Below are 22,711 nucleotides of genomic sequence, written 5' to 3' on the forward strand. Positions count from 1 at the left end.
GAGTGGCTCATATCACTACTGGCCACAAGAGCACCAGCTCCTGCTGCATTACACATATCATGGCTTGAGCCCCTCAGTGGTACTGTGATGCAGACCAGAAACAGCTTGGAAAACAGCTTGAGTGGCCCATGCAGTTGAGTCCACCCCTCTCATGCCCAGTGCCAAGTTCACGGGGAAAGGAGAATGCAGGGGACAGTCAACAGTAGGGGGGGTTCTGTATTGTACATGGCTTCATTGTTTGCACTTGTCCATGCACTTTTTTCTTTAAGGTTCTCTTGTTTCTGGTATTTTGGTGTGGTAATGGCAGCTGGCCTGCCTGGCAATGGTTTAATGTTGTTTCCTGTCACAGGATGAAAGCACAAGCAACTGAAGTTCTTCAAAAGATGCATCCTCCATATTGTTGGGCATATTAACTGGAAGCATGCCGACCAAAATGACACCTTGGCAGGGTGTGCTGGTGGTCTATTCAAACCTCCTGTAACGTGCAGGGAGGACAGTAAAGTTTTCCTACGGTGCACCACAATCAAAGGGCTAGAGTGGCCACATTTTGGGAGAACACTAGGGCATCTGGGATATGGTTGATTTGACTCAGGTATATGTGCTGTAGTGTGGCTACCAGAGCCCTGGGTTCAAGCCCGGGCTAGACAATTCTTAACCTAGGGTTTACAATCAGTGTAGATGGTCCAGCCCTGGGTCCCCTTAACCCTGGTCTTACATTGCAGTGTAGACATATGCTATGGGACCTGTGGGCTGTAGTGGAAGCAGCTGCTGGCATCCCTCTATGTGCATGCAGCTATGATCGCCAGTTGCAATGTGCTGGGAGGAGGGGTTCACTTGAAACTTACAAGTAATTTGAAAAAACCCGAGTCCGGCAACTCAGAAGAAAAACTGTCCAGGCTGGTTAAAAAGAGGTCAGGTGGCAACCTTAATTGGAGTTGGGCCGAGGCCAGCCCCTCCTGACTTTACCTCACAGTCTTCCCCCCTTGTTTCCTTCTACAACCTGGCACTCATTGCTATGGTGGTACCCTTTAGTGTCAGTGGCATCCCAATTATTTTGAAAGTCATGCAAATTCTCAGAAATAGTGGCTACCTTCTATTCTCAATTAACCCTGTGAGGTTGGCTGTGTCAGCTAGCGTTAATGGGGATACTTTGAATTTAAACTGGTGTAAGTGATAGCCAAACCTGGCCACAGGAGTGGCTGTGGAATTTTAAATGTGATTATCATTGCTTGCTTACAGAGGACCTACCTGCAGCTAGACTAGTCAGTAAGCCACATTCCTTGGTGTTTCTACATTAATGGGATTTAAACATATGGCAAGCTGTCTGAGACATGGTTGTGGCAGATTATCTGTAGGGGAAAATATTAATATTACATTAAGGTTGACAGTTTAATTTCGTAAGAGTTGAGAAATTCACAGTTTAGGTTTCTACAGCAAGTATGACTCAGCCACATAGCATAGAAATATAAATGGGGATTTTGCCTGAGTAGGGATTGCATAATTTGGCCCTCAGACAGTACAGTACAGTAACACAAAATACTGTATCAATAATAAGGGTCTGTGTTCAAATTACTTTACAGGAGACAATAAATCTGCTTTTCTAACACAGTAAAACTGAGATTGGAACATTTTTAATTGTTGTAATAAACAGACCTGATTAAGGTTTTCTGTATGAAAAACCAGTTCTCTATTTTTCTGTGGTGTTTGCCTGTATTTGTCTTTTTACACAGACCTTGGTCACGATAATAGAAGTATAACAACTGAAGGAACTTATCTTGGTGTTCTGGGCCACGGTGCTCAAAGCACCACAGGTCCGGCAGGAGTACTCTGAGAAAAACGAGGCTTACACACAGCTGTGAGTTACAGGCTTTACTGAAGGTTAGTGACCCACCCGCAACGGGGACTCCAAGCGTTGCAGTCACGGAGGCAGGGAACCCAGCACACCGGAGTTTTGCCTGGGACGGAGTCCAACGGAGGGGCAGACAGTCAGCGTTAATAAGCATTACACAAAAACAGCTCATGAATATAAAATTAGGTGCTTCTTAAAGGGGGGCTTTCTACTACCTGGCGAAGGGCCATGCAAAGCAGCTGTGTCCTTCAAGAACTATCTCCTACAATAACTCACAACTATGTGTAAGCCTCGTTTTTCTCAGAGTACTCCTGCCGGACCTTTGGTGCTTCGAGCAGTGTGACCCAGAACACTTGGTTAAAAAGAACAAATTGCAAAAATGCCTTTGATTTGAATTAAAATAATAAATAACTACAAGCCAGGATTAAGTACAAAAACAATCATATACAATGAATAAGTAAAGTCCAATTAGAGAGGAAGGATATTTAAAGGAAAATACAAGTTTTGAAACAAATCATCTAGGAAGGAAATCACTCAGGACCAAAAGTAAATGTCAAGGCTTAATAATAAGTATAATAAATGTCAAAAGAAAATTTTTTGGTAGAGACGTATTAAAGATGGGCCAAAGTCCAAAATGTGGATCTACATTGCAATCTGAATTTTCCCAATGTTTGGGACTCAGATCCCATAATCTAATTTTTGCCATTCTTTAGGAGGATAATGCCTACTTTTAAAACATTTTTCATTTCATATTTTTTCCTGAAAAGTAAGGGCCTTATCAAAAGAAAGTGGAAAGACTTTAATGGACTTAAAATGCATTGGATCAGGTCCTAAGCGCTCAAAACTGGGTTAGCATACATAGCTCTCATTGACATCAGTAGGGGAATGAAATGTTTGCATTACTGAGTAGAGTCTGGCTCTAGATTTTCTAAATAGAATTATAGGTCAAAAGAAGCCGCAGGGGGAGGGAGGAGGAGGAGGAGGAGGGAGAGAAACTGCTTAAGGAAATCAGGTCAACTGGACAATCAAGAAGTAGGACAATTTATATTGCTTTTCTCTATTGTTTCCACAGCACATGGGCCTTGTTTAGTCTCTGTTCCCCATTGTCATCAGAAGGTATTAGTACTTAAAAAAGAATGCAGTAACCATTGTTGTGGTCCTTATCAAGGCAAGATTTCACGTACCTTACCCGTTGACTGCATAACTCTGTGGGAGCATTTAGATTGAGTTTCTATATAGCACTGTTCCCTTATGTATTCTTCTCCGGAGCACTCCTTCACTATCCAGATTATAGTGGAGGAAAGAAAAACATAAAAGCATACCACATATTATACCTTTAAAACAGACAATGCTGTTTTTGTTTCATATAACATGGCTCAGAATATCAAGTGTTTTATGGAGAAACTAAAACTGTGAGCTGAAAGATTAAGGGCTTCCTCCGGGTGAAGAATGTCCCTCAGCTTTCCTTGAGCCAACGAAGAGCGAAGGGAATAAAGACACTTGCATCTGAGGCTTTTTACCACTGGGTGCCAGTATACACACAGGCTCATTGTGCTGAGGATGGGTTAGCATGGTACTAAATCTGCAGAAACAATTCACTGGGAAAAAGCAGGCTTCTTTCTCATTGTATTAGACAATTAAATGTTACACGTCTCTCAGTAACACAAATATTGACATTGTGAAAATCATTGAGGAAATAGATTGCAGGGAGCTCACTCCATTACAGGGGCTATACCAAGGCAAGGGCTATGGAATCAAATCATCTAGTGTGGACTGCAAACGTGAAGGTTAGTTTTACAGTAATACCCAAGTGTATATGATAACCTGGATAATAACACAGCAATTTATTCAAGGTTTTCAGTTTTCAGGTTTCTGGCAGTCATACCACATTTGGTTTGGAGGCTTTGTTAGGTACCGTTTGCTTGCTATGGAATATAGAAAATGCCATACCAGATAAGGCCAAAGACTACTGTTCTACCTCTGGCAGTGGCCAGTACCAGAAGTTTTAGAGAAAGGTGTAAGTTATGAAAGAAGTTTTCTTCTCACCCTAGGCAGTTTAACATTTGGTTTATACCTTGAAGCTGGAAGGCTGTTTTATCTCTTGAACCTGATAATCTTAAGGGAAGATATTTTTATTATCCATATAAATGTGTAATCCTTTTCTAAATCCCATTATGCTCTGTGCCTCAATAGAGTCTTGTGGCAGGGACTTCCACAGTTTCATCATGTTAGCATATCTTTCTTTCCAGCAGTTTTAAGTGTGTCATTGTGGAAGCACTAGAAGAAAGGGACAAGTCTGGGTTTCCTGATGTGAATGCATATCACACATTTCTTGGACACTTAACTCCTAGTGACATCCATGGAAGTTTGGAGTGTGAAAAGAGTGCAGGATCAAGCCCATACTACCTAAAACATAGAGTGAATATATTTGTAATTGCAGTGAAGGCTGGTGTTTGGATGGTACTCTGCAGAAGACAAGGAATAGAAACAGGGAGAACAGCATTTTTTTTCTGAGGGGTGAACTTACTACCTGCCAGTGTCCTCTAACACAACGTCTAAAACAGAAGTGAATATATTTTTAGTTAATATGCATTAAGCTTTTCTGAGGCTTGGGTTACTTTTGGGGGTTGGGAGAAAAGGAAATGTTTGATAGCCAGACAAGTTTGTCCAAATCTCACTCCTCTAGACCTGACACTGGAGGTCAAAAAGGTATAGACCCTTATTGTTCTGTATTAAATATCAGTGGCCCTAAATGGTTATAATTAAGGCAGAATTCTTCTTGGAAGACTTGAGGAATGAATGCAATAGCTGGTTGACTACCTCGAAAAGGGGTCAATGTGCACACCCCTCCATGCCTGGTCAGCTCTGCTGGCTAGTGCAGGGGAAGAAGAGGGGCAAACTTTAGCCAGCCAGGATAGCTACCACTCATGGAGGATGCTAGGAAGAGAGAGGACCTGCACTCTTCAATGGGATCCTGTCCAGTCTCTGTACATGGGCACAAGGTGTGAGAGAAGAGGATGGAAGGAGCCTTACTTGCAGAAGACCAGGCACAACTGTGCCCTAAGTGAGTTCCCCCATGTCACAGTGAGTGTCTTTGGCAGAACCAGTATTAGTCCCAGATACCTGTTCCCTGCTCTAACCACTAGTTTGCACTGCATTTACATGTATTTTTCTAACAAGATGGACTCTTAAGCAGTTATTTTAAAGTGAGCTTTTAAAAGTGCAGTTCACCTTTGAATAAATTAATTTAATTGCATGAATGAAAGGACACATACCCTTTTAAAGTCTGACTCTTCCTGCTGGCATTTCCTTTTCTGTGACACAGAGGGAAAAGTGTAGTGAATAAATTGCAAACTATTTTCAGAAGAGAGAGTTCTATTTTTCCAGCTCAGTAAACAAAACAAAAAAAAATCATACATTTAATAAGTCTTATCCTGGAGACTTTAGTTATTAAAAAGTCCCACTGAAGTTGGGAATGAAGTCTGCAGCAACAGACATATATATGCAACTGTTCATAAATTTATTTTTTATGTGTAAAGAAATGATTTTCTACTTTTCACACTTTCCTAATAGTAGTGATATGATGCAAGATCTAATTTTCACTTACAGGGAAACTGAATCTTCAGGACACTGTCCTGGGACTTGAATGTATTTCAGTATCCCTCTCTGCATACACCTGTTAAGCCTTGTTATGTGCACATGGCTTTATTTGAGAAGTATATCTTTTTTTTAAAAAAAATGACAGCATGATTTTCTATGCAAGTGACCTGGTTTGGTCCACAGTGTTTAGAATTATACAGAGCATTTGAAAAGGCTTTGTGAAGTAAACAGAGCAGGATCAGGGCATTTTGCAAGTACTGCTCTCAGAGGTACTAGAAGAATTTGGCATTCAATTTAGTATGTATAACAAGATAAAACAAGAAAAGAAAAAAGGAAACAGGAACTAAGATCTCACTGCCCTCCTGATATAAATTAGCTTAATACTGAATTCACTAGTTCAGAGAAGAGCCCATTTTTAACAGAGTATATAGCCTGGCTCCAAGAACATCTCAGATTTTGGTAATAAGTTTCAATCACATAGCTGGCACTTCTTCTTGCTCCAAATTTGGGTGCTGATACTAACAGAGACAGGGGAATTCTCTATGCGGTTTAGGGTGGTTTAATCATCCAGATTTATGGATGATTTTATGAGTTATGATTTTATACTGGAGCAAATTATACATCCCAGAAAAATAAACAAAGCAGAAATTCTGAAAGTTGGCTATGGGTTCTGCCATCGCAATAGGCCCCATTTGTCTGATAAAACATGTTACTCCTCACATCTCCTTGATCTGTTTTCAGAGCTTGCTTTCATAGGCATTTTCTTTGTGGTTAGGAGCAGAAGCAAAAAAGTAATCCTACTGCAATTATGGTTTCAGCAGGGTGACGCCAACTTCTAAACCCCAATATCTAGTGGGCAGTGAGGCTCTCTGCTGTATGATTTTTGTCCTGTTGTGCAACTAGTGTTGCATCTCAGATTCCCATCTAAATCCTGAAAAAGATATGCAGTCCCTCTAGCATTCTGTTAAGCAGAACTGTGTGTAAGTTAAAAACTATTAGAAAGTTTAACGATAAAGGAACTTAATCTAAGCAAAGTGGTTTAATTTCTAAAGGTCTTTCAGCAGAGGAAGTCTGAAGTTTTTTGGGAAATCATGATTTCACTTGAGCACTTTTTCCTTTTCCACTTGTTTTCTCTCATTTCTCTTCACCCTCTGTGCTGTGGTCTGCTATCCTCTTTCACATTATCCATTTAATTTAGCTTGTAAACTCCTTGGCACAGGGAAGTTACCTATTTACTGGCCTCTAAAACATTGTGCACATCAGTTTTGTTACAGAAAAAAGTAATAATCAAACTTTGTTCTTCCTATACAATTACATCAATATGAAAATATTTTCTGCTCTATTAAATATCGGACTAAACCTAATTCAGTATCCCCCTTTTCCTCAGGTGTTTGTAACCTGAATACAAATTATGCAAACAGCTCCTGTTTTATACTGGGCCAAACCAAGTACAAGCACTCACAAAATCTATAACTGAATGTTGCAGCTTGAACCTATTTCTATTAATGTTTTTTAAATAGTCCAGATACTTGTTGCTACTGAAGAAAATTGTTGTACTCTGCTGCTTTAAACAGCAAACAAACAGAACTTCCATTCCTACTAGTGTTTGCAGACACATTTTCAAAATATGAGCTACCAGAATGATGCACTGATGAAGGGCTTTTTACTTTTTTTTTTAATTTCGTTTTTGGTTGCTGTAGGGCTTTTAGAAAACCTGAGGAAATTCTCATTTTATTAATTTCTTCAAATGAATAAACCTCAGTGAAATCTCAGTGCAACAGATTCTCCTCACCCTCAAACTTTTTAAAAAAGCAGTTTCCTTCTATTTAGAATTTAAAAATTGTTAAAAAAAAAAGGCTCTGATAGAACTTATCATGGAAGTACATGGAAAAACTCCAACCAGACTTCATTACAGGTGACTGAAAATAGCAGCTCTTGTAATTCAGGTACACCCTCTCTTTGTACCAACAGCCTACTATAGAACTGTCCTGGGTTTCCCTCCCACAGTTATTACAGAAGAGGTGGCTGTGTTTAAACTGCTGAGCCAATCATTTCACATTTAGGAGCAGACTATGTTTGATAGTTTTACAATATACTTTACATACTTTAACATTAAACACTCCACTTCATCTTCTGCTCATGTAACCCTGCTGACAATAACGTTAAAATCATTACAAGAATCTCAAAAAATGACATTTCCCAAGTTTCCTTTTATGTTGTTTGTTAGAGCATTGTTACCTTTAAATGTGAGCAGGCAACACACACCTTAGATGTCCATGTCTCTTAATGGCAACTTTTATCAGCAGAACTATTTGCTACAAATTTTAGCCACAGAAAAACTATTTAGTGCCACACTTACTGTTGGGGCTACAGGAGGCAGGTCCACCAGTTTGTAAGCATTAGCTTCTGTGTCATTCCAGACACCCTTGAGGGACTCCACAGTACTGGTGCAGTTGGGGTTCTGACGGGGACAAAAGATGCCCCTTCGAATGGATTGAATATTCATCGGATGAAATAAAAGCAATTTCCAAAAGCAACAGATGTCACAAAAAAGCTCTGCTCTGAATTTTAAACATTAACCCCAGTTTCCCTTAGTACTGAGCAGGGTGTCAGCTTTTCTACTGTGGAACTATGTGAAATGCAGGGTTTCTCAGTAGAGCCTCAGATTGCTTCTTTTCTCTCTCCAGCTTAGCAAAGAGTGGCACCAGCAGCTTCCATTTAAATATAAAAGCCTGCAGGGTCTGCACATGCCCAGTTAGGCCCTTGCCCCATTCAAATTAAGGCTTCTGTTTCATTACATTATAAAATTGGTGTCCACTTAAAAACAATGTTATCTTCTTGCTTCTGACAGATTTAAATCTGCATTATAATAGCAACACATTATCCTAATATGACTAGAAAAAGAGAAGGTGGGGGAAGGTTGATTTTACTAGCTCACTTGAATAATAGTCGTCTTAAATTTCTTCACTGTGCTGGTGAATTAATTTTCATCCTCTGCAATTAAGGAACATGCAAACATACAATTATGCCAGAAATGTAAGGAATCAAATTAACTCAGATGCAAAACTGTTTGTGTATAGCTATAGGTTATGATTAGCGGTCAGTCTGCGTTTAAAAACAAACAGGAAAAATACATGCTAAAACTAATTAAAGTCACACTAAGCTCAACTTCCTTTTCTACCTCTCAGTTTTAAAATCGTTTATGGAGAAAGTGAGAAATAACCACACATTTCAGAAATTGTGTGTTATCCTGTGAAGTTTTTGGCAGGAAGAACTTGCAGAGCCTAATTCTCATTTATACTAAATCCCCCTTACAGCACTGTGGCAGTGTCAAAAGTGTGTAATTGGACTGTATTCCCACTTTAAGGCCCCTTTTACACTACCAGAATGATGGAAAGGGGCCTTAGTGTAAATGAGAATCAGGCCCATGTAGTGGAGGTTTGTCTTAGTACATACTGGCTAGCCGAATATCAGTATCATAGTTCTTAGGCCTTTCAGCCACTCAGTGCTGCTGAGTGACCCTAATGGGGGCTGTTAGCTTCAGTGCAATTAGTAATGAAAGTCGATGGCATGGGATGTTTCTGAAAGCCTTCATCAAAAGATATTTTAAGGTAATATTGAATATTGCATTCCCAGGGGCCCACTCTGAGATTCCAGTTCTCACACAGCTTTTCTTGAGTTACTACCAACCGTACCTAATCTGAATCAGGGCACAAAAGTGCATGTTTCAGCAACTGCTCTCTCTGCACTGTTACTCCATGCAACCCACCTTTCTATCCCCAATGCACGCACTCACATCACCAGTCCTGCACATTCACCTTTTTCCGATGGCCATATAAGGAAGATGCTATTCTACATCTGTGACACTCTGTACCTCAGGGGAACACCCTACACCCCCATGTTCATCTTTATAAAATGATTGTGTGGTAGTCATGCAAAATTTGTCATGTTGGGTGTCTCCAGAAGGCTCATGATGCACTTAGCATGGTTGTTTTAGTGATATTATAGTAACTGTTACAGTAATGTTATAGGTTATAATTTCATGTATGTAGTTATGAGGCTGAAAATATGTCCTTATGGTTTAAAATAAGCACAGGCAAAAACTCTCCAAGAGCAGAGAGGCCGTTCACACCTCATCAGGGCAGGTATGGGACAAACCCAGCCCAGCCTCACAGAAACAAAAGACGCTGGCCTAGGCAGCAACAAAACAGTCTGTTAGGCTCTCAAGGGAGTCACTTGGTCAGTTGGGAACTGTGATGAGGTAATGCTCACCTGACTCTGAAGGGGGGCGAGCAAAGCCAAGAAGGAAGATAGGACATGATAAAAGGGAGAGACATTTGCCATGCCCTCTCTTTCCCACCTATACCTACAGCCACTACACCAAGCGACTGAAGTGCTGATCAAAGGGGAGAGCCTGGCTGAAGAGCAACCAGCCAGCCTGTGGTGAGAAGTAACTAAGTTTGCAAGGGCATTGAAAGTGTTAAGATCACCTTAGAATGCATTTTGCTTGTATTTCATTTGATCAAATCTGACTTGTTATGTTTTGACTTATAATCACTTAAAATCTATCTTTATCGTTAATAAATCTGTTTGTTTATTCTACCTGAAGCAGCGCGTTTGGTTTGAAGCATGACAGAGTCTTCCCTTGGGATAACAAGCCTGGTACATATCAATTTCTTTGTTAAACTGACAAACTGGTATAAGCTTGCAGCGTCCAGCAGGCATAACTGGACACTGCAAGATGGAGTTTCCTAGGGTTCTGTCCAGGCCCGGAGATATTGTCCAGTGTCATTCGGTTGCAAGCAGCTTACATGCCAGAGGCTGTGCATGAACAGCCCAGGAGTGGGGGTTCTCACAGCAGCGCAGGATAAGGCTGGCTCCCAGAGTCAAGGATTGGAGTGACCAAGCAGATCACTGGTCCAGATAACACCAGAGGGGAACGTCACAGCATCCCAACCTGAAGGAGAGCTCTCCTAGGCTGAGAGTCACCAAGTCCCCCAAGGGAATTACAACATGTATTTCTAGCACATTTTGTCCTTTGTTGAGTGAAAAGAGACTCTCATAGGGAGAAACAAATGTTGGTGCAGGTGGTGGGGTGACATGACAGGAAAACAGAAGGTTAGAGGAAAATGAGCTCATGATTTTCGTCATACAGGACCTAGACATCCAGTGAGTGCTGACTCCAACGGCAGTCCATCTAGCTTTTTGTTTGGGGTGGAAAATGCTAAAAGCAAGAGGAAAGACCCACAGGCACCTGCTTTCCACTCTGTGCTGCTCTCCCAGTTGTCTCCCTGAAAACCATCACATTTTCTTGTGAATAACTCAATAATTCAGCTTCTTCCATCCTGCAGAAAGCCTGTGAATCTTGGATCCTGAATGGTGCCTGATTTTTACACCATGTGGTTTTATGTACTACTGTTCTGTATATTACAGTGTAGAAATCAGTACATCTAAGTGATTGGGACTAGGAATTGTGTGACATTCATCTTTCTGTACAGGATCAAATTGATAAGACCTATAAACCAAATCTTCAAACACATTCACAAATCCTAAATCACCAGAGCTGTTTTTGACTCCATTTTCTAATGTTCTTTGCCCAAATCCTGTCAGTTCCCTCATTTGTTTTAGGTTTGAGTGATGCCAGATCTCATGTTAATCTGCTTACAGACAACTTGTCTGTTATTCTTTCCTTCCCCCACTACACAAATTCCATTTTTTATTTAATTTCATCATAACTCCACCCCCTGCAACCAAAGCACTAAATGTTTTATTTCAGCTTTGCTCCAATTGGCCTTTTATGCCAAGGAAGCATCCACGTCTGAGGTCTCTATAAGAGACCCCACAAGCTGTCTGAGGATTACATTAACTCTAGCATTTGATCTTGCTGCTGCCAAAAGGTAAATCAGAAGTGTTAGAAATTATGCATCTGCTTGCTTCATTAGAAGTAGTGGTGTTGTACAGTGGAGTCGCATCTTACGCGGGGATTAGGTTCTAAAGTCAGCGCATAAGGTGAAAATCGCATATAGTCAAAATTACCCTTGAAAATCCCTTAAATCGCCATAAAGTACAGTATACTATACATGATTTTGTGTATACAACCCTGTACAGTAATATGTATAAATGTATAATGTATACAGTAATGTACAGAATATAATAAAGAGTACATATGCAAAATATAATTTTATAGTACTGTATTTTTAATTACAGGTGGTAACTACAGGGGGGTAATTACAGAGGGTCATCAGGGCTTGATGTTGATCCAGGAGACAGAGGTGATGGAGAGCGAGTTGTAGACAAAGTGTAAACCAAAGTGGTTGGCTCTGGTTCAGCTTGAGAAGTTGATTGCATAGGCTCATCTGCTGCTGGTTGTTTTTCCTTGAAAAACATGGTGATCGGCAACTGTCGCTGTTGTTTCTTGAGCTGCTCAAACATTTCTTGATATGGTCTCAAATCATCCATAATACTATGTATGATTTTGAGGCTTCATTCCATAGAGGGATCGTATTCAAATGTTTCGCTGCTTGGAACACTTCATCAAATTTATGAAGATTCCGACTTGCTGGCTCTTCCTGTTCGTCATCATCATCTTCGTCTTCTGTAGATGATTTTATCAGTTCCTCTAACTCTTCCTTAGTCAATATCTCTCTATGGCTCTCAATTAATTCTTCAATTTCTCTCTCAAGGATGTCGACGAAGCCATCACCACCCACTTGCCTGGCCACCTGAGCACTGTGTTTCACTTCTTTGTCAATGGTCGGGAAACCCTTAAAATCATTCACACATTCTTTCCATAGGTTTCGCCAACATGTATTGACTGTTTCAGGCTTGATTGCATCCATTGCCTGTTTAATATAAGCGATGCAATCTGCAGTATTGAAGGACTTCCAACACTCCATCACATTAAGATTGGGATCAGCATCCATAGCGCTACGTATCCGTGAGAACATAAGCCTCGTGTATGTGGCCTTGAAACAGCAAATCACACCTTGGTCGAGAGGTTGGAGGATGGAGGTGGTACTGCGGGGGAGAAAGACGACTTCAGTGTCGTTATGCACAAACCGGAGTGCTGCAGGGTGGCCAGGAGCATTGTCTACAATCAGCAACATTTTAAAGTCAAGTCCTTTCTCTTCGAGGTACCGCTTGAATTCCGGAATGAAACACTTGTGGAACCAATCCAGAAATAATGCTGCCGTCACCCAAGCCTTTTTATTTGATTTCCAAAACACAGGCAGATTTTTGTTCTTGCCTTTTAGAACAGAGGGATTTGCAGCCCTATAGAGCAAGCCCGGCTTTATTAAATGCCCAGCTGCATTGCCACAAAACAACACAGTCACATGGTCTTTAGCTGCTTTGAAGCCAGGAGATTTGTCTTTCTGATCTCAAAGTGTAAGTGTGGTTGGACATTTTTTTCCAGAAGAGCCCAGTTTCATCAGCATTAAAAACTTGTTCCGGAAGATAGCCCTTTTCTTCGATGATTTTCTTTAATTGTTCGGGGTAGGCTTTTGCTGCCTCTTCATTGGCAGATGCAGCTTCACCAGTAGTCTGCACGTTTTTGAAGTTGAAGCGGTTCCTAAAACTGTTAAGCCAACCTTGGCTGGCTTTGAATTCCTTCTTATCAGAAGGCTGTCCCTCTTCGGAGGGAGGTTTGAACAGCACATAGAGGCTAAGAGCCTTTTCTCGCAACCTGTTGCCATCAATAGGCACACGTTTACGGTTCATGACTTCCAGCCAGAAGTTTAATGCCTTTTCAGTCTTCACTGAAGTCTTATCATGCACCTGGCTCACCTTAGCAGTTATTGGAGCACTTGATGCCACAGCTTGACGAATTTCTCTCTCTCGAATCTTGATGACATGGATGCTAGATTCGTTGCAGCCATATTTACGCGCCACATTGGAGACTGACATAACTTCTCTCACTAAGTCCAATGCAGCCAGTTTTTCCTCCAGCATTGGAACAGATCGCTGTTTCTTCGGTTGAGCACCAGATGAAGTAGTTGGCTTGCGTTTAGGGGCCATGTTGTATGAAAAATACATACAATGTCTTTAAACACTAGAATCACACTCAGCATGGCGAGATGCTCACACAATGAGAGGCATTCGGGAACTGAGACCAACTGAGGGAACAGCAGATTCACGTTTCCCATCTCACGCTCACTCCGGGGCATATGCATATTGAGTGGAATGATGGATGGAATCGCCCGCACTATTTACAGGTATCTTGTTATTTTTTTTTTTTTTTTTTTTTTTGCTGAGCACGTATAGTTGAATTTGCGTAAGTTAAATGCGCATATGATGCAACTCACCTGTACTGTGCTTTTCCAGACTGGAGAATTTGTCTAATTCAGAAGCTTGATGAATTATTACAATATATACAATTTAAAAGAGAAAAAAAAAGTCACACACACAGATATTACTTAAGAGTGGCCTATAATTTTTGGTCCCCAACTTTAGACTTCTAGCACCTGGTTTTCAGAGGTGCTGTGCACCCACATCTTCAGTTGAAGTCAATGGGTGCCTCAATATCTCTGTGTAAAGTTGGGTACCCAAAAACTGAGGCACCTAGTTATGAGCCACTTAAAAAACTGTCCCTAAGAACTCATTCTGGTTTACAGCCAGTGGTGCAAATGCGGCACTCCTACAATGTACAGTTGTAAATGAATTAACAAACATTCTCAGACCCAGAAGCCAGCTATTATAGCAACTTTTCTGTGACTAATGAGAATTCCCCAAAAGACTGCAAACTCTTATTTTGTTTGATCTTCACAGATTTGTATTATTCTATTTTACAATGCACAGAAGATTTCACATTTAGCACTTAAACTATACGTGCAGTTTGAAATTTCACACAATCTTTCCCTGAAAGGTTCAGAGACGAAAGGTGGGAAAAGCCTCTTGGGTCTATAATACAGAGCACATGATATGTCCACAAGCACGCTCAAAGCTCGATCTTAAACACCAGCACTGCTAGGAAATAATTGTGAGCAGGGAGAACATTCTGCATTAAAGACATGCAAATCCAAACATAATCCCATGACATCCTAAACTGGAGGTTGAGTAAATTCTTGCAATCTAACACATTACCATAGGGAGTCAACTAAAAAGATCCTCTAATGTCAGTCAGAATGGGATGCTTTTCTTACTATATTGGCCTCTAAAACAGATTATTCATTGAATTCTTGTAGTTGTTTAGGATAAGAGAACATGAAAGTATGGATATATTCAAACATAAGGGCATGGCTACACTTGCAGATGTAGAGCGCTTTGAGTTAAACCCTCCTTCGGAGAGCGCAGTAGGGAAAGCACTGCCAGGCTGGCCTAGAAAGGCGCATGACGCACGCATCTTTCGGAACACTGTTCAGGAAGCTGCAAGCTGGGACTTTTTTCCCAGACCAGAAGATCACCATAAGGGAAGTGGAAATGCCCTTTGTGATCCTTGGAGACCCCGCTTACCCTTAAATGCCGTGGCTCATGAAACCCCACACAGAGGTTGACAGCAGCAAGGAGCGGTTTAACAACAGGCTGAGCCGGCGCAGAATGACTGTGGAGTGTGCTTTTGGCTATTTAAAGGGCCACTGGTGCGCTCTGTATGGGAAGCTGGACCTGGCCACTGACAGCATCCCCGCGGTTATATCCGCATGCTGTACCCTCCATAACATTTGTGAAGGGAAGGGTGAAAGATTCACTCAGGCATGGAACTCAGAGGTTCAACACCTAGAGGCTGAATTTGAACAACCAGAGAGCAGGGCTATTAGAGGGGCCCAGCGCGGGGCTGCAAGGATTAGGGATGCCCTGAGGAGCAATCTGAGGCTGAAAGTCACCAGTAATGTCTGGTGCCCTGCACGGGAGTGAAGTGCAGTGGTTCCCATGTTAGTAAGAATCTGTGTTTGCTACATTGACTTGCAGTTCCTGTTTCTTCCCTGGGCTAAGGTATCTTTTACTTTATGCAATAATAAAGAATGTTTTCAAAGCCAAAAAATCCATTTATTGAAAAGAAAATGCATTTATTGAAAAGAAACACAAGTGCTTGGGCAAGAGGGTGGGGTGGGGTGGGGAACAGAACGGAACAATCACAGGTTTGCATATGTCCTGTTATCATATTCAGCCTTCCTGTTTGGAGTACTGTGCAATGAGTGCTGCACTTCAGGATGGCTATACTGCATGGTGATGGGGGTTGAGTGCAGTGGGTAAGGGTTGTAGTTTTCAGGGGTGGGTGGTGAAGCTACAGGTGTTGGAGGCAGATGGTGGTGATAAGAACCCGGATGTTGGGGAAAGCGGGTTGGAGGTGACATGGGGGCACAAGGGAAAGAGTTTTGGGACAAGGACTGCAGGGCGGGGGGCAGACGCGGTAGTGCTATACCTGCATGGCTATGAGCCCCTGGATAGAGTCCGCTTGGCACTCCATTATGCTTATCAGCCGATCCGTGCTTTGCTGCCCAGCACCGTGCTTTTGTGCCAGCGCTCCTCATTCTGCTGGCGGATCCTCCTTTCAGTGTCCTGCCACTCCTGCACTTTTTGATTTTCATTACTTGAACTCTGCATTACTTCATGCAACATGTCTTCCTTGCTTCTACGTGGCCTCTTTCTGATTCTTTGGAGTCTTTTGTCTGGTGATAATACGTACGGCTGAGATCACAAGGTTGCATCTGTAAATGCAAAATGCAACACTTAACAGAGGCAGCATTGTTCACATCAGACAGAGCAATAATTCCCCAGTACTTAAGGGCAAGCAGAGTCTACACAATAGCATAATTTGCCCATCCCAAAGCGAGTGCACATAACACCCGGGAGCCCCAAAATGATGAGTAAGAACAGGGTCAAGGGGGACTGATTGTTTCATGGCTGTACTGTCGTCTGGGTTTCTGTGCCTTGGGGAGAGGCAACAGCTGCAGGGGGCCCCTATACTAAACACTGTCCCCACATTTTTCACAGGAGTTCGTCCTGAAAGATATCTCGCTGCTGAGGGTGACCTGGGAAGCAAGGGAGGGTCTTCTACTGCAATATGGCTTCCACCCTGGCCCATATGCAGCTTGCCTGTGTGCAGCAATGGTCCCCTTGCCCCTCACGGCACAGTGGCGTGGACAAGTTAGCCTTCCTGGGACAAGGACCATAGTGGCTCTCCCAAGAAACCTGCGCAAGCGCATTGCCCAAGTTCTAGATGAGACCTTTAAAGAGATCATTGAGTCTGATTACTGCGATGTGAGAGAGCACATCAACGCCCTATTCCACATCTAGGCATGGATGCAGCCCTAACCCTCTTCCCCCCAAGAGCCCGCACCGAATAACTTCCTTCCCAAAATAAAAGCCGCTCATCAGGAACCTCCTCTGGTGTTTGTCCTTCCCCAAGCACCGGCCGCTGTGACTGGCTACCTTCCTCCTGGCTAGAGAACAGCTCCTGGCTGCATGCATCTAGGGATTCCGGGGTGTCTTCGTCCACCTCAGCACCCTCGCTCCCGCTTTGCTCCTCCTCCTCCTGCCTTGTTGCACTGGGCTCTGAAGGGTCCATGGTGGTACTTGGAGTGGAGGTGGGGTTGCCCCCAAGTATCGCGTCCAGCTCTTTGTAGAAATGGCAGGTTGCAGGGGCAGCACCAAAGCGACTGTTTGCCTCGCGGGCTTTGCAGTAGGCATTCTGCAGCTCCTTCAGTTTAATCCTGCACTGCAGTGCGTCCCGGTCATGGCCCCTTTCCATCATGTCCCTTGATATCTGCCCGAAGGTATCGTAATTCCTACGGCTGGAGCGCAGCTGGGACTGGACAGCTTCCTCCCCCCAAACACTGATGGGGAGGTCCAGCACCTCACCATTGCTCCATACTGGGGATCGCCCGGCGCTTGGAGGCATGGTCACCTGGAAAGATTCCCTGAGAGCACGCCACGCTTGGCTGAGCAAACGGGAAGGGGATTTTCAAAATTCCCAAAGAATTTAAAGGGCTGGTCTGACGGTTGGTCACCTGTGGGCAGGGCAGTAGAGTTCAAAGTGATGACCAGAGTGGCTAGAACAGGCATTGTGGACACTTCTGGAGGCTGATCAGAGCACACTAACAGACCAGGGTGTCCAAACTGGCACTGTGGCGCTCCAGTAGGGGTGCACCTCCACTCACCGAGGTGGAGTACCAGGAGTGCTCTAGCCATGGAGTCAGAGTGCTCCACATGCCTGGCCAGTGTGGACGCGTCATGAGTTAGAGTGCCTGGGGCTCCTTTAATGTGCTCTAACTTGCAAGTGTAGCCAAGCCCTTGGTCTGCTCTTGTCTCCTTGTTTGGGAGCTGACTGGTAGTAGATTCATAGATTCCAAGGCCAGAAAGGATCACTGTAAAAATCTAGTCTGATCTATTGTATAGACATAAGTCATAGAACTTCCCTGAATTAATTCCTGGTTTGAACTAGAGCAACTCTTCTAGAAAGACAACCAAACTGGATTTAAAAATGGCCAGTAAAGGAGAATCCACTACAAACTTTGGAAAGTTGGTCCAGTAGTTATCGTTACTGTTAAAAATTTGCACCTTATTTTCAGCGTGGCTTAAACTTTCAGCCATTGGATCTTGTTTTACCATTTCCTACTAAATTAGTCCCTTTTCAAATTTTTGATCCCTATGCAGTACCTATGCAGGTACTTTTTAACTGTGATCAAGTCATTCTGTAACCATCTCTTTGTTAAACCAAATAGATTGAGCTTCTTAAATTTATCACTATCTTTTCCCCCAAATCCCAGGTAAATATCTTCAAAGAGAGTTAGAATTTCAGGGCTGGCTCTTGCAGGACCTAACAATAATAATCAAGGCAATTGGCGATCTCTTCTAGAGGCTAACACTGAATTTGTTGACATTGCTACCATTTTATCTCTATTAAATGCTCAAGCTTGTCTCCTCAATCCCTGTATATAATTGTGTAACAGTAACTTATAGGCAGGGCTTGGTAAGACAAACTTGAGCATTTCGTAGAGATACAATGGGTGTAAATAGGGCATGCTGAGTCAGGAGTTAACTCAGTACACTGTCACTTTAATACTCACCCATGTATATTCATTGGGACCTACCTGAAAGACAGGTGATAAAAGGGTGTCAATTATCTGAGTAGAGTTACAGTGGAGGGGCTAATGGAGGTGGAGGCAACCTCCAGCAGTTGGGATTATATAAACAGACAAGGAGGCAGTTCTGGGAGAGAGCAGGGAGACTACAGGAAGGTTGAGTTAGGCAGGACTGGTTGCTACTAGTACAGTCCCATTCTCCAGCAGTAAATGGGGAAGTGGAATATAGAATTTAAATAATACTGCAAGCTGTGGCCTGCTGACAGAATATAATAAAAGGACAGCAGTGGTGAAAGAAGCTGAGAGGGGAGAGAGCGCGTGTGCGTGCGCATGTCTGTGTGCATGTGAGAGAGAGAGAGAGAGAGAGAGAGAGAGAAATTAAGTCCTGAAAGGACTCTCAAGAGGACCACCTTGTGATGAGGGGGTTGATGGCAGAGTTGTTTGAGGGTATCTAATCCCTCTCCCATTAATAATTCCTTATAAATAGAAATTACAGCCATGGAAAATTGACAAGTTTTTCTATTTTCCAGCACCTATAAAGTATGGGCTAAAAAAAAAAAAGAAAATATTTTACAGGAGAAAAAAATGCTAGACACAGGACAAAACAACTAGTAATAATTTATTGAACAAAGATGGTTTGGGTTTTTATCTAAGCCTATTCCTCTAGAAAGGATCATCACATTCAGTTTTATGTATACTGAGGGACATCTTCCCTCTGGGTTTGTTCTTTAATCATTATGTTTACTTCTTTCTTGTCCCAGGAAGCTTTAGGGAGGAAATTTATCAGTTTATTACTCCAAATTTTGTAGCCCAGGCTTGAACTTACTTACACTGCACCTCTCACTGATAATGACCTTGTGCTACTGGCCTTTTAGCAACATGGGGCTGAGAGACTCAGAAGACAATGCACTCTTGAGAGACATCCATTCTCATGTGAAACTGAAAAATGTCATGAACTAGCATGCTGCAAGAAGAGAAAGAACCAAGTCAGAAGGCAGAGATATAGTTCCCAAGGGCAAAACAGAAAATTTACTTTTACTGGGGGTGGCATCAGGATAAGCTAAAAAAACAAAACAAAAACATTAGTACAGCTGAATACTGAGCTTTCGGGTGTAAAGCCTACATCCCTGTGTTCTGAGGACAGTGGTTGGAAAATACACTTTTTTGGTGGTGGGGGGGAGATATTTAAACCAAAAAACCTCAGGTTTTCCATGCATGCCCTGTAGTTGTAACCATATCAGTCCCAGGATATTAGAGATACAAGGTGAGGTAATAAGAAAAGGAGTCTTGTGGCACCTTAGAGACTAACAAATTTATTAGAGCATAAGCTTTCGTGAGCTACAGCTCACTTCATCGGATGCATTTGGTGGAAAAAACAGAGGAGAGATTTATATACACACACACAGAGAACATGAAACAATGGGTTTATCATACACACTGTAAGGAGAAAGAAAAGGAGTACTTGTGGCACCTTAGAGACTAACAAATTTATTAGAGCATAAGCTTTCGTGAGCTATAGCTCACTTCATCGGATGCATTTACACCTACAAGATCTCTATCATGCATTCCTACAACTACAATACCCACCTGCTGAAGTGAAGAAACAGATTGACAGAGCCAGAAGAGTACCCAGAAGTCACCTACTACAGGACAGGCCCAACAAAGAAAATAACAGAACGCCACTAGCCATCACCTTCAGCCCCCAACTAAAACCTCTCCAACGCATCATCAAGGATCTACAACCTATCCTGAAGGACGACCCATCACTCTCACAGATCTTGGGAGACAGACCAGTCCTTGCTTACAGACAGCCCCCCAATCTGAAGCAAATACCTTCCAGCAACCACACACCACACAACAGAACCACTAACCCAGGAACCTATCCTTGCAACAAAGCCCGTTGCCAACTCTGTCCACATATCTATTCAGGGGATACCATCATAGGGCCTAATCACATCAGCCACACTATCAGAGGCTCGTTCACCTGCGCATCTACCAATGTGATATATGCCATCATGTGCCAGCAATGCCCCTCTGCCATGTACATTGGCCAAACTGGACAGTCTCTACGTAAAAGAATGAATGGACACAAATCAGACGTCAAGAATTATAACATTCAAAAACCAGTTGGAGAACACTTCAATCTCTCTGGTCACTCGATCACAGACCTAAGAGTGGCTATCCTTCAACAAAAAAGCTTCAAAAACAGACTCCAACGAGAGACTGCTGAATTGGAATTAATTTGCAAACTGGATACAATTAACTTAGGCTTGAATAGAGACTGGGAATGGATGAGTCATTACACAAAGTAAAACTATTTCCCCATGGTATTTCTCTCTCCCTCCCACCCCACCCCCCACTGTTCCTCTGATATTCTTGTTAACTGCTGGAATTAGCCTACCTTGCTTGTCACCATGAAAGGTTTTCCTCCTTTCCCCCCCCTGCTGCTGGTGATGGCTTATTTAAGTGATCACTCTCCTTACAGTGTGTATGATGAAACAATGGGTTTATCATACACACTGTAAGGAGAAAAGGAGTACTTGTGGCACCTTAGAGACTAACAAATTTATTAGAGCATAAGCTTTCGTGAGCTACAGCTCACTTCATCGGATGCATTTGGTGGAAAAAACAGAGGAGAGATTATATACACACACACACACACACACACACACACACACACACACACACACACACAGAACATGAAACAATGGGTTTGTCATACACACTGTAAGGAGAGTGATCACTTAAGATAAGCCATCACCAACAGCAGGGGGGGGAAGGAGGAAAACCTTTCATGGTGACAAGCAGGTAGGCTAATTCCAGCAGTTAACAAGAATATCAGAGGAACAGTGAGGGGTGGGGTGGGAGGGAGAAATACCATGGGGAAATAGTTTTACTTTGTGTAATGACTCATCCATTCCCAGTCTCTATTCAAGCCTAAGTTAATTGTATCCAGTTTGCAAATTAATTCCAATTCAGCAGTCTCTCGTTGGAGTCTGTTTTTGAAGCTTTTTTGTTGAAGTATAGCCACTCTTAGGTCTGTGATCGAGTGACCAGAGAGATTGAAGTGTTCTCCAACTGGTTTTTGAATGTTATAATTCTTGACGTCTGATTTGTGTCCATTCATTCTTTTACGTAGAGACTGTCCAGTTTGGCCAATGTACATGGCAGAGGGGCATTGCTGGCACATGATGGCATATATCACATTGGTAGATGCACAGGTGAACGAGCCTCTGATGGTGTGGCTGATGTGATTAGGCCCTATGATGGTATCCCCTGAATAGATATGTGGACAGAGTTGGCAACGGGCTTTGTTGCAAGGATAGGTTCCTGGGTTAGTGGTTCTGTTGTGTGGTGTGTGGTTGCTGGTGAGTATTTGCTTCAGATTGGGGGGCTGTCTGTAAGCAAGGACTGGTCTGTCTCCCAAGATCTGAGAGAGCGATGGCTCGTCCTTCAGGATAGGTTGTAGATCCTTGATGATGCGTTGGAGGGGTTTTAGTTGGGGGCTGAAGGTGATGGCTAGTGGCGTTCTGTTGTTTTCTTTGTTGGGCCTGTCCTGTAGTAGGTGACTTCTGGGTACTCTTCTGGCTCTGTCAATCTGTTTCTTCACTTCAGCAGGTGGGTACTGTAGTTGTAGGAATGCATGATAGAGATCTTGTAGGTGTTTGTCTCTGTCTGAGGGGTTGGAGCAAATGCGGTTATATCGTAGCGCTTGGCTGTAGACAATGGATCGAGTGGTATGATCTGGATGAAAGCTAGAGGCATGTAGGTAGGAATAGCGGTCAGTAGGTTTCCGATATAGGGTGGTGTTTATGTGACCATCGCTTATTAGCACCGTAGTGTCCAGGAAGTGGATCTCTTGTGTGGACTGGTCCAGGCTGAGGTTGATGGTGGGATGGAAATTGTTGAAATCATGGTGGAATTCCTCAAGAGCTTCTTTTCCATGGGTCCAGATGATGAAGATGTCATCAATGTAGCGCAAGTAGAGTAGGGGCATTAGGGAACGAGAGCTGAGGAAGCGTTGTTCTAAGTCAGCCATAAAAATGTTGGCATACTGTGGGGCCATGCGGGTACCCATCGCAGTGCCGCTGATTTGAAGGTATACATTGTCACCAAATGTGAAATAGTTATGGGTCAGGACAAAGTCACAAAGTTCTGCCACCAGGTTAGCCGTGACAGTATCGGGGATACTGTTCCTGACGGCTTGTAGTCCATCTTTGTGTGGAATGTTGGTGTAGAGGGC

The 22,711-nt window shown here is 42.7% G+C and overlaps 1 protein-coding gene across 1 annotated transcript in view; it reads right to left on the reverse strand.

The window, feature by feature from the left end:
• Positions 1-8,121, reverse strand: part of OPN4 (opsin 4) — a 40,700-nt gene extending 32,579 nt beyond the window's left edge. The window contains 1 exon segment of the mRNA XM_038410610.2: positions 7,809-8,121. Within this exon segment, the coding sequence (XP_038266538.2) occupies positions 7,809-7,955 (147 nt within the window). The 5' untranslated portion in view covers positions 7,956-8,121.
• Between the last annotated feature and the right edge of the window lie 14,590 nt (positions 8,122-22,711).

The sequence above is a fragment of the Dermochelys coriacea genome, chromosome 7, assembly GCF_009764565.3.
Source record: "Dermochelys coriacea isolate rDerCor1 chromosome 7, rDerCor1.pri.v4, whole genome shotgun sequence".
In the NCBI taxonomy this organism is placed as follows: Eukaryota; Metazoa; Chordata; order Testudines; family Dermochelyidae; genus Dermochelys; species Dermochelys coriacea.